The sequence below is a fragment of the Lepidochelys kempii genome, chromosome 1, assembly GCF_965140265.1.
Source record: "Lepidochelys kempii isolate rLepKem1 chromosome 1, rLepKem1.hap2, whole genome shotgun sequence".
NCBI lineage: Eukaryota > Metazoa > Chordata > Testudines > Cheloniidae > Lepidochelys > Lepidochelys kempii.
This window is the reverse complement of record NC_133256.1, coordinates 309,794,767-309,807,086: the sequence shown is the minus strand read 5'-3', so window position 1 is coordinate 309,807,086 and position 12,320 is coordinate 309,794,767. Positions and strand designations below refer to the sequence as shown.

The following is a 12,320-nucleotide window of genomic DNA, read 5'->3' as shown; positions in this document are numbered from 1 at the left end:
GGAGGAACTTGTGTGGCTTAGGACACAGGAACTAAGAGAGAGAAGACTGGGAGCCAGAGTCACTAACCTGCTCCTGTGATGCAAAATGGTCTCAATCTGAATTTAGCCGCCCCGTTTAGAGGAGTTTATGACTGTTGGGCATCACCTGAGTAGTGCAAAGCAATCAGACTGTTCTAATTAATCTGTCTCTGTCTGATTTGTTGCTTAGAAATGGAGGGCTACAACATCTGGAAATATTTTGCCATTGTTTTGATTCCAGTGATGCATTAATTTAATTTGTCAGCAAAATGTAGATACAGAATTTAAAATAACATTTAACCCCTGGTCCTACTATGCTGGGTAGAAAACACATAAAGTCTCTTCTGAGCCAAAAAAAGTTGCCCAATTCTGTGTTGATTGATTTAGGATATCACTTTAGTAGTGTTTTCATTGCTACAATATCTCACTTGATTTTTAAAAGACAATAGAGAATTGTCACAATCTCTCTCTTTTATGAAAGTGGTTCCTCTGAACCTATGGAGTCTAGAGAGACCCTATTCAGTGTAACTATTCACAAGTTAACACTCAGAAAATAGAAAGGCAAAGAAAGCAGACTTATTACTAATGTTTTGGGTAAGAGGAAATCTGCAGAATTTCCAGGTTGCTTATCTGAAGTCTGAACTTTCCGGCAATCAGCTCCTTCATAGCCCTGATAACAGTGACAGGTGAATTTCTGTGACATTACTTCCAGGTCAGTACTTGATGCTTCTCCTCTGACTGTAAATTCTTGGTCCTCTGAAGCCTCTATTTTGAAGTTTTTAGGATTTAAATGAAGGTAATCCAGAGCTTTCCATTTTCTTCGTATACATCTCCCGTTATTCTGACAAAGATGGTTGCTGCACACCTCTGCTGCTTTGGTCACATTGATGATGTAGACCCCTAATTCAGTAGCAACAAATTGTTTCACCTTTGTGCAGTTGCCCTTCAAAAGCAGAGAAAAAAACTTAGCAGACGTGAAACTCACTAGTCTGTATTCTTTGTTCAAACTGAGAAATATGCAAAATGTAAATAAAAAGCTTTACAATTGGAGCTGGAATTAGATTATTAAAATTGAAATTATGTTGACTGTCTAAAATAGTACTAGATACATACACTAAGAGATTGTTCATTTTAAAAAATAACCTGATAGTGTCTCATTAAGATCTTTGAATTTGATTGGAGCCACAGCTCTGTGTTCAAATGATTGGCTTCAGCAATTGATCTCATTACTGACAACTGAGCATATCTACTTTACTCCTGAGGGAATTCAGCGCCAATGCACATGTGCAGAATTTATGTCCCCCACAGATTTCTTTGCTTCCCCGCAGAAAAAATGGCTTTTTGATGGGGAAGCAAAGGGAAGCCACAAGAGCTGTCATGCGACCCTCCCCAGCAGTATGTTTCAGGTGCCCAGGGCAGTCAGCAGAGAAGTAAATCACTATGGGGCAGCGGGTGGGACTGGGGAAGACCCAGCTGGTGGCTCCTATCCTGCCCAGGGCTCAGCTGCTAGTCCTGGCTGGGCTGGGGAGGACGGGACTTCCTCTTCCCCTGCATGGCATCCAGAACCGGGTCAGACTCACCCCCAGATTTATTCCCTTGGCTGTAGGAAGCTCTGCAAACTCCCCTCCCCCCATGCTTCCTGCACCCATCTTGCAGGGGGAGGGATCACTGTACAGGGAGCTGCTCCTGCATCCACCCAACCCCTGTGGATCCAGACCCCCTCATACCCAGACCCTTTTACCGATCCTTACCCTCCCCCCGCACTCAGAACCACCCCCCACAATGAGTCTCACTCTCTCTCCTGGACCACCCCAATGAGCCATCCGCACCTAGATCCCCACCATATCAAGCCCCAACCAGCTGCACCTGGACCCGAACCCCATTGAGCCCCACTCCTCCAGCATCTGGACCCTCCCCGCACTGAACTCCCCATATCCGGACCCCCGTGCCAAGCTCTATCCCTCCCAGACCTCTCCTGCTGAACCCCAAGCACTTTCATCCCACTGCAGAGTCCCATTACAGTTTCACCCAGAACCCCCCAACAAGCCCCCATGCATCCAGATTCCCCTGCACGCAGACCCCCACTGAGCCCCCTGCACCCAGATTGCCCCACACAGAACCCTCTCAATCCATATCCTGGACCCCCCATACTAAGCCCCTCCACGCTTGGATCCTGCCTTGCTGAGCCTGCCTGCCCACACCTGGTGCACCTGGCATGGAAGGGCAGGGCCCTGGGGTGTTTCTGGGACAGCCCTGGTTCTTGCACTATGTAAGGGTTGGATGCAACCTCACCACTGAGTCCATGTACCGGGAGGGGGCGGGGAGCTACACATTGATCTCCCACCTCTGTGCAGCCAGTGGCCTGTGATCCCCAGTTCCATTCTGGAGGTTCCACATTTATTTGACAAAAAAAATTGCAGAATTTTGCAGAATTTTAAAATACTGTGTGCAGAATTTTTAGTTTTTTGGCATAGCATGCCCTCAGGAGTACTACTTGCACCTAACAACCTTTTGTTCCTGTTACATCTACCAGAGTCGTAGTAACTAAAAAGACGTGCCTCACACACCTTTCACATGGTAAAAATTTATGCCCAGCCTTCTGGAAGCTAAATTTCCATGTTACAGAGTTAAAACGCCAGCCCTTTTGTCCTTTACATGTGCAGGCTTAACATAATATAAAGCAAAACCCCTACATCATGGGTCCATGTACTAGTCTAGATTTATGAGTCCACATGCCTAAATGAACACATCCCATAACCAGCCAACTCCTTCTGAAAATTCCAATTAATGGATATTTTAGGAATACCCAAGGCCACCTGCCCTGCCTGACTGGTTTGCTAATAAGGCTTTGGCTGACTTCCTGCAGCTCTGTAAAACCTGACCCGGATTATGGGTATTCAGAACACTTCTCCAGAATCCCTGCTGCCAGCCACTGACTTCCCTTCCCACCCATGGTGGCCTATAATTAGGAGAATAACCTGTTCAATCATGAAAAATGTGCACATTCCCTCATGATCTTGATTGGGTGGCTAAGGGGACTGTATGAGCTATCACACCCGCTGGAATTCAGAACTCAAAGGAACTGATGTATTTGGAAAATGTTGTTCATACAACGGAATTAAGATATATGCTGTGCTAATACATTTGAATTAGCATTATGGCATTGACTTACCTCTGATGACGTTAAATTCATATCTCCCCAAATAACAATTCCTGAAGCTCCCAAGGCGGCACTCTCTCCAATAGTGCTAATAAGATCTTGCTACAGTGAAAACAATAATGACATCACTGTCAGTCTAATTTATTGCTTTCACAGTTTGTGGTTATTAAAGCCAGGCAAGTGTTAGTGTTAAACAAAATGTAAAGCAAGGTAAGTGTTATACAAAACTCACAGGGCTATAAGGATTTCTAGTCCAGACAAAAATAGAATCTTCTTGATATTTTATTGAAAACACTGTGCATACTTCTTATTGCATTCATCTCTCATTTTATAGTATGTGTCATAGTGATAGCTCACAAAGGGCCAGCTCTTCAGCGGGTGTTAATAGACATAGCTTTATGGACTTCAATGGATCTAGACCATAACTTCTGAAAAGATCTAAATTGCTACTCAAATAGGGGTGGGCTCATGATGCAAAATTGTATCTCAGATCTGGAACATTCCAAAGACTTGGGATGTTTGGATCCAAGGTTTTGTTTCAACCCTTTAGGATCAGGCTCATCTAGGGAATATTTCTTGGGTGGAATGTCAAGAGAAATACTTTCTGTTTCTGATGGCATGAGCGTGGTGCAAAGTGTATCTTCTTTCCTCACTTGTCTATGTAGATATATATTAAACATATTTTAAAGAAGATTCATTTTAAGAAATTGTTTTCCCAGAAGCCTTAATTTTCTGGATACAAAGATAATTAATGAATATCATTAAATAGATCCTTGCAAAATTTACACTAATTGTTGGCATGGTGATGGGGAATTACTGAATTTTTCAAGTGAACCATCAAACCAGGAAAAATAATTTTATTTTCATTTACGTTGGCAATAGTATAGTATTATTTACTACATAGTGTAGTACATTTACTAAAAGTCCTGATGGGTTGGGTTTTTTTACATGAAAACTCCTTAAACAGTTCAGCTAATAAATCTCTGCTGAAAACTAGGGAGAAGCAGCCACTTCTGTACACCAATCAATTCCAATCTTTGTCAGATTTAGAAAAATGTAATTCCAAGTCCAAGGTCATGCATTGGCCTCACTTTTTTTCAGTGTGAACTCCTTCAGGCCTTCATATAAGATTAGCAGTTATCATGAATGGACAGCAAATTCAAGGATGGAGAAGACTGGCATTGTATAACTTAAATGAAAGAGAAAGTATGACAATTTGGGAATCTGTCTATGTGAATTTATAAATTCCATTCTGATTTTATGTTTATATCCTCATCAATGTCTTCTACTGTATCCTTACATCATCCCTCTGGTGTCAAAGGAAGGGAATGTTGCACCTGGGGATCTGTCCCTAAATGGAACAGACATTAAGGTCCATCAACAATAGCCTGGCCCTAGTAGAACAATGGAGACAACCAGCCAAAGACTATTGACTTGCTAATGACTCCAGTAGGCTGTAATAAACATTGGGGATGTTGAAGGTCACAATACATTGAGGATTGGATGGAGAATGAAAAACTGCAGGGGAAGTACATGAAGAGTTAAGATGTTAGGAGCTTCTTCTTAGAGGGCGACTCACTACAAGAGGAGACCAGAACCAGAAGGCAAGACTGGGCAGAAGGAATGGGGGTACAGGCAGATCCTGGGTTCCCTGAAAGATGCTGACTAATAATAATACCTAGTTCTTTTATAGCACTTTTCATCAATAGATCTCAAAGCACTTTACAAAGGAAGGGTAAGGAAACTGAGGGAGGGTCTTATGTGCAGGAGTTTGTTATTTTTCTACAGACCTATATATCTCTTGTGCTTATCTATCAGTAAGGTATATGTGTATGTTTCAGAAGTTCCGTACCCAGGAGGGTAAAGCTCTGGAGATGGCATGTGAGCTACTGGGGAGACTTGGAAGGGCCATATTGGTCTTGGTGGTCTAACACAGTTAGGCTGTGAGGTCCCACATCCCAAGAAGGTGTACAAGCCTTGGACTGTGTTCCTTGGGAATGTGCCTGAAAGGCTCATATGAAGTATAGTGGTAGTGACAAGCTTTCAAGCTACACAGAGCTCTTCTTCAGGTCTGGGAGAGGTACTCAGAGTGTCTCAGCTAAAAACAAGATAAAACAGATATGCTAAACTATTTAGCTGTGACACGCTTAGTACATTTCCCAGACCTGTAGAAGGTCTTGTCTCTCTCACCAACAGAAGATGGTCAAATGAAAGATGTTATCGCACCCACCTTGTCTTTCTAAAAGGCTTGTGTGATGGGGTGTTGGCTTCACACTGGCTTGTAGGGGGTTGGTAGAACCCTAGGGAGGCTGTGCGAAAAACAGCCAATAGAGGAGGGGCTATGAGGAGCAGCTAATCAAGACCCAGCAGGCCCATATAAAAAGAGTTACAGGGAAGCGTGGGGTCAATTACTCCTGGGAGCTCAAGGAGGAAGGACTGGATGCCTTGCAGGTAGAAGGAAGCTAGCACCCTGGACAGAGCAGTGCTGGACAGGAAAAGGGGAGCGAGAGGGAGCTTCTGGCTGGCTGCTAGGACTGGCATGCTGAGGCCCTGAGGTTAGGGCGTTGAAGGTGCTGGGGCTGCGGGGAAGTGGCCCAGGGAAATATATTGAGGAGTTGGAGGGGAGGCAACATGTGGCTGCCAAATACAGGGTCCTTGGGTCAGGACCCAGAGTAGTGGGTGGGTCCAGGTCTCCTACCCCAGCCACTGGGGAAGTGGCTGCACTAGAAGTTAAATTCCCCCAGAAGGGGGGATCACGGACAGTGACACAGCTGGAGGGCTGAACCACGAAGAGGATGCTGTGATTCCTGAGGCTGTGAGAGGGGTTGCAGTCTGATGGTGGAGATTGGATGACACTGTGTAGACTGCTGATGGGGGGTGTCAACCTCAAGCTAATCCCCGAGATGGCCAGCAGGAAGTGCCAGCCCATTGTGGTGAGTGACATGCACTGGGACAGCTTGTCTTTATACTGCTCAGACTCTGTAAACTTAAAAACCTGTGGGAGCCAAGGTTTGGGTCTAATACAGCAACCTGGTGGCTGTCGCTAATGTGGAGTTACAAGAAGGTTATATTTGTTATTTAAAAGAAGAATATTATCTTTTTCTGAGAGGATCTCTGTACCCAAAAGAGAAGAATGGTCTCGTCTAAGGCCCTGATCCTGCAAACACATACACATGTTTCACTTTAAGGATGTCGTCCTACTGGCTTCAATGGGACTGCTCACATGCTTAAAGTTAGGCACTTGACAAAGTCTTTGCAGGGTTGGGGCCTGGGGCAACAACTCCCACGTTTGAAACCCGGCTCCCATATAGACTACCTATGTGGTACTGGGCAAGTTGCTTAACATCTCCTCCTCAGTTTCTCTCCTGTAAAACGTGAATAATACCTACCTAACAGCTGTGAGAATTAGTTAATAGCTGTATAGTGCTTTGCAGAAGAAAAGCATTTTGTGTTAATTTAACCATTTGCATTCCAGCTAAATAAAATCTGTAAAAATTCTCTAGTTTTGTCATTGCCAGACAGGAATATAGCACAGTGCTGAACTGGAGAAAAATATATACATTACAAAAATGTTAGAGAGACAAGGTGGATGAGGTAATATATTTTATTGGACAAAGTTCTGATGGGGAGAGAGACAAGCTTTCAGCTTACACAGAGCTTTCAGAACCAAACAGAAGTTGGTCCAGTAAAATATACAACCTCACTCACCTTGTTTCTCTAATATCCTGGGACCAATATGGCTACAACAACATTGCAGATTTTTTTTTAAGTGTCTTTCAGATTGAATGTTTACTGATGAACTTTGGCTGTTTTAAAACATGTAGTCACAGGGCCAGCCCACAACATTTTGGCACCTGAGGCCGGGAGCTCAAATGATGCCCCCATGTCCCCTCGCTTGGGCCAAAACTGTGAAAGGTCTCAATTCTGCCTTCTTCCTGTTCTACTCTTCTCATGGTACTGCTCTGCTACCTACCCCAATAAAGGAGAACTAACAACTTAAAATGCCTTGTTCAAAAATTTTATGTAACACTTAACTTTCAAATGCCTGAACATCAAATGTAACTTTTTTTGTCTGCATAGTAAACAATGGCATTTTTATCTGTTTGAATAATCAAAGTGGTGCTTTCCTTGCCTTCTTGGTTGCAAAGATTTGAACTGCTTCTCCACTTTGTCACCATTGGGTATTTCACGCCAGTAATGTGTTGGATGGAAACTTCTATTTTCATTGTCTTTGGGGAACATGAAGTTTTACACTTGCTATGGCCCTTCCTTGCTGTACAAGGAAGTCCCTCAGGCTATTGCTCAAGTGGGTCCACAGTCCTGGATCATCTAGACTAAAGGAACTTAACTCAGCAGCAGCTGTTTCTTGCACCTCCACCACACTCTTCTCTAATCTACACTTTTCTTCAGGAATGTGCATGGTTACATCCATTTGAGATGGAAATATAGAGGCTGCAGTAGCTGCCAAGTCACCTGCACTCTGACTAACTGGAAAATCAGGCATCTCCTCACCACTCACATCCTCACTGGGGCCGGAAGTCTCACCGTGAACATTTGTGTCTATGTATCTCAAGAGAGCTCCTTCCTGCTTAGATAGAAAAGCTTCCTTTGCTTTCTTTCTTTTTCTGAATGCTGCCCAAGAGGGGCGTTTTCTACTTTCACTCATGACTGCTGTTCTGTGCCTCTCAACACTGGCTCTCAACACTCAGTTGAAGGGGACAAATAAGCAGGCTGGTAGCAGGGCCTGAGTGAGGGAAGATATCAGCGTCTTAAGGGCCTAACTGGCTCCTACTACTTCAGTTGACTGCCTGTTCTCCTCAAATGGGTTCAGGGAAGCAGCAGGAAAGAGGAAGCTCCCTGAGAAGCTGGTGTTAATCAGTCCAGGCTCCACGCGGTGCTAGAGAGGTACATAAGAGGCTCCTCATCCTCTCTCTCCCTGCAGCTCCTGCTGCTTTCTGTTATTCCCTCTCACCTCTTCTCCTGCTGGCTTGTTATGTGCCCTCTTTCCTCCAGCACAGCACTTCACCATCTCTGTGCATCTAGAGCAGAGAGAATACATACGTACCAGCAGCAGACACAATTTTCTACACTCTGGGTCCTAGTGGCCACCCCCCTCCACCCAATACACACATAGTCTGGCGCCTGAGGCAGCCGTCTCATGGTAAGGCCAGCCTTGTGTAGTCATTTAAACAATAATCAGCAGAGTAGACCCATATACAAGCCTTTACAAACATACAAAGCATCTCTGCAATAATGATGGTTAGATCGCTTAAAGCAGCCTCTATAACTCCTAAAATTGGCTTACCTTAGAAAGAAATAATAAAGGATCATCTCGGTAACTTAGTCTAGTATAGACAAACACAGGCAGAGCATAATCATGCGATGTCATGGAGGAGATCCTCATGGACTCAGTCACCCTAAATTGTGAGAAACGTAATATGTTTTCACTGTTTCCAAGGGTTTTCTTGATGCCAATGGAAGGATACAGAGCTGCACTGCTATCCCAGAGCCAGGAAAGTTCATTGTTCCTCAAAACTTCACTCTCTGGGCAGGAACCAGTGTAGTCCTGGTCATGGAAATTATAATTGTGGCAATCAGGGTATAAATAGTATCCCCAGAGGCCCAGAGGTCTGCTTTTAATCCCTAGCTCAATTGTCTCCTTCATGAAAGCCTTTGCACTTTCTTCAAAGGAGAGTTTGGCCAAATGTTCAATGTCATTTGCTGAAATATTGCCTTGCGTTTCAGAAATGAGCTTCCGTGACTTTCGCCTGTAAATGTCTTTTGTGTTCCAGTTGCGTGCCCACTGAGGCCTCCAGTATTCCCAGTCTATGACAGCTAATCCTTTAAAGTCCTCAGCAGGAATGTAATATTGAATGTCTTGGCCAGCTTTTTCCAGATGAGTTTGCAAGCTGAAGTTTTGAGGTAGGCCACCATTTACAGGGATTTCCTGCGGTGTGTACCATGGGTAGTATCCCAGTCTATTCACATAGAATAGAGTCACATTCTGCCCTCTTGCTCTGGCCAGTGGGCTTCCAATCACATGGAACATTTTCAGGTTCAGAGTTATGTTATATTTCAGTGAGCATTGATCTGTGGGTGCATTCCAGGCAGCAATAAAAGGTTTTCTTTGGAAAACTAGTGGTTGGGCTGGTTTCATTGCAAATGTGGAACTCCAAATAAATGTAATCTGTCGCCACACCATGAGCTGAGCCAACTGGATAATATGTAATAGTATCCCACTTTCAAATAGTATTCTCATGATGTAAGAGGCTACTGTAGAGATCTCCTAGTTCAATATTGTCTGCAAAACATAAGAAAGGGGGCATTATTTGTTCTTTACACAGAATTAGAAATCTGAGGTATTTCTAAGGCATTTGCAGCTGTAGTACCTGAGAGCCAAAATGTACATGCTACTTTACAGACAAACTAAAAACAATGGGCCAGATTCTCAGCTGCTGTAAATCAGTGCAGCATTGTGGAAGTCAATGGAACTGTGGCAATTTATAGCAGCTGTAAATCTACCCCAATAAGCCATATCCTGATCTAATTGAAATTAATAGTTTTGCCATTACTTCACTGGAACCAAGAGTTGTCTTCCTGTCCCTGCCCTTAAATATTTACAATCCAAATTACCCACATTCATCTCCCTTTCAAACATTTTTTTTTCCTTTGGAGACGGGCAATCCCCAGAAAGTGGATTTAGGGCCAAATTCTGTTCTCAGCTACTCTATGCAACCCTCTTAACTTTAGCTTGGGTTGATTTAACTTTAATGGGAATGTAGGAGTACAGTTGAGAACAGAATTTGGCCCGTGCATTTTAATGTTAACTTAATTTCTCCTGTGCCTGACACAGTAATCTTGTCGTAAATATTTTGCATTCTTACATGGTTACTATGAAGAACTGTGGGCAAAGCGAGGATGTTTGTAATTATTTTTAACAGTAGGAAAGAATGAGTAATGAAGTTATTTTCAGTTTGGAAGACAATAACCCTAGCCACTGCTTATCCTGGGGTCTATTCAAGTACTCTCACTACAGTATGTCCTCTCTCATTTTCTTCTGCCCATACTTGGTGCCTTTGCATAACATGAGACATCCTTAAGCTGGCTGTCCGTGCACTATCATATTAAAGTTCAGCTTCTTGTTGCTTCCTTCAAAGCTCTATAGCTCTGCCCCTCCCTAATTAAGTTGTGTTATTTCCACCTCCTCTGCTCTGCAGATGTTCCCATACTCATCCACCTGTTTGTCAGCTTCTTGCTTAATTGCCTCCGTGTCTTGTACCACGTGGTCCCATCCCCATATAAGTCCCTCTTAAAGACCCCCTTTTGCAATGCTGCCTACAGTGAATCTAGTTGACTTGTATTAAAAAGTCCCTATCTCTTGTTCCCCTTCCCCTAATCTCTGCTTAGCTATCTATCTCTCCTTAGACTGGGATCTGCTTCAAGCAGGAACCATCATTTCTTCTTGACTGTTTGGAAAGTGCCTAACACATCGTGGGTGCTAGCATAAACTAGTAATTATAATTGGTTTATTGCTCAACAAGCATTCAGGTTGTCATTTCTTGACCTCAGAATAGAAACTCAAGCATGCTAAACTCTACACATCCAGATTAACCCATAACTAGGCCCTAGGCAAACATACAATTCTGAGCTCCTCTACTGGCCAGCTAAACTAGATACTCCCACAGTATGGATACATTTATATTAACCTTGTCCTGGCCAACACAGCTACAATAGTGATCTATAAACCCAAGCATGTCTGGCTTCCACTGCACAGATGTAGCTTAGTTAACCCTGTCCTATAGTAACTGGCTGCATGGACATTGCCCTGTTAAACCCCTAATGTCCGCACCTCCAGGGATCTCTGCCACCCCTCTTCCACTGGCTCCTGTGTGGGCAGTCTGCAGTTCCCCATACTTGTAGCAGGTCTAGAGGCTGTCACTGAGTGACTCCTGTGGGCAGAGCAGAGGGTACATGGGCTGCTGGAAGCAGGATGAGGCCAGGCAGGCCTCTGTGGGGGATCCAGGGTACAGAAGCTGGCCTCATGACAATGGCGAGAAGGAGATGCTCTGCCCACTCTGCTACCCACTCAGGTTTGGCCCAGCCACCCAAAAGGAGAGTAAATGGCATTTCAACCTACATGGGGCAGCCAGGACAAAGCTAAGCAACACTGTGACTGTGCACCAGGTCACAATGCCACTCCTTCATATTCAGCCTGGCCACACTTTTATCATGAGGAAGGGAGGGCCAGGCCAAATCTGAGTGAGTGGCATCACCATTCAGGGCCATAGTGCCACTTAGGTCAGGTATTTGCTTAGTTTGCCTATGTGTTTGCCTGTTTATATTGTAGCCCAAAGGATTAATCTGCTTGCTTGCATAGATATCTTTTCTTATAAGTTTAAGTATTTGATGTACTGTAATAGATTTATAGATTCATATTGAAAATAAGTTTGTCTGTAATGCAAGAGACCTACAGGCCAAAAACCTATATGTTAAGCTAAGGCAAAGTTAGTATATCTATATTAGGACCTTTTAACCCGAAAGTAAAGTTGACCTTCATCTTGTTACCCAAATAGATAAAGTACCCACATCTTTACCTAGACCAATAGACAAGGAAGAATGGCATAGGGGTTTTTTCAAAGTTGTACCCACAGATTTAACAAGTACCCCACAAAAAACGGATGTGCATATGTGCCTGTCATTGATACGCATATACCTACTAGCCTATGGGGTAAGTGTACCTTAACATTTCTGTGGGGGAGGAATGAAATTTGGGCATAAGAGGAAGGATTTCTAGCATTTGTGCCCTATAAAAGAGGTGACCCACCTCGCTATCTTCTTCTTCATCTTCAACTCACTATCAATGCTATCCATCTACGACAGCTAGTAATTATTAATAGGCTATACTTATTTTCTTTTCAAACTTTAAGTTCCAAGGGGACTAGGCTAAGCTTGGTTCCCCTAAACATTTATTCTCAGTTTTGTTTGTTAGGTTTTTAATTTTAAGTTAAGTTAAATAAGTTAATTCTAAGGCAGCCTTGACAGCTCTTCACATTAGTTTCCTCTGCAAGAGGTGAGAAACCGGAACCGCCAGAGGCGAGGTCCTGTGTCTTTCAACACCAGGTTATCAAAACAGGGTGTGAGT

At 43.6% G+C, this 12,320-nt stretch overlaps 1 protein-coding gene across 1 annotated transcript; it reads right to left on the bottom strand.

The window, feature by feature from the left end:
• Nucleotides 1-550: 550 nt before the first annotated feature.
• LOC140910503 (hyaluronidase-4-like) lies at nt 551-9,335 on the bottom strand. Its single transcript, XM_073341588.1, has 3 exons — nt 8,484-9,335; nt 3,191-3,280; nt 551-961 (listed from the first exon to the last, which is right to left on the bottom strand). The coding sequence occupies exons 1-3, from the start codon at nt 9,333-9,335 to the stop codon at nt 551-553; spliced, it is 1,353 nt and encodes a 450-aa protein (XP_073197689.1).
• Between the last annotated feature and the right edge of the window lie 2,985 nt (nt 9,336-12,320).

What these genes read in the sequence shown, in the direction of transcription:
- LOC140910503 (XM_073341588.1), bottom strand. Translation starts at nt 9,335, where the DNA reads ATGAAACCAGCCCAACCACTAGTTTTCCAAAGAAAACCTTTTATTGCT. An exon ending in CTTTATTATTTCTTTCTAAG is followed by an intron (nt 3,281 to 8,483) that starts GTAAGCCAATTT and finishes TTTTCACTGTAG; the next exon opens with CAAGATCTTATTAGCACTAT. An exon ending in TGAATTTAACGTCATCAGAG is followed by an intron (nt 962 to 3,190) that starts GTAAGTCAATGC and finishes CTGCTTTTGAAG; the next exon opens with GGCAACTGCACAAAGGTGAA.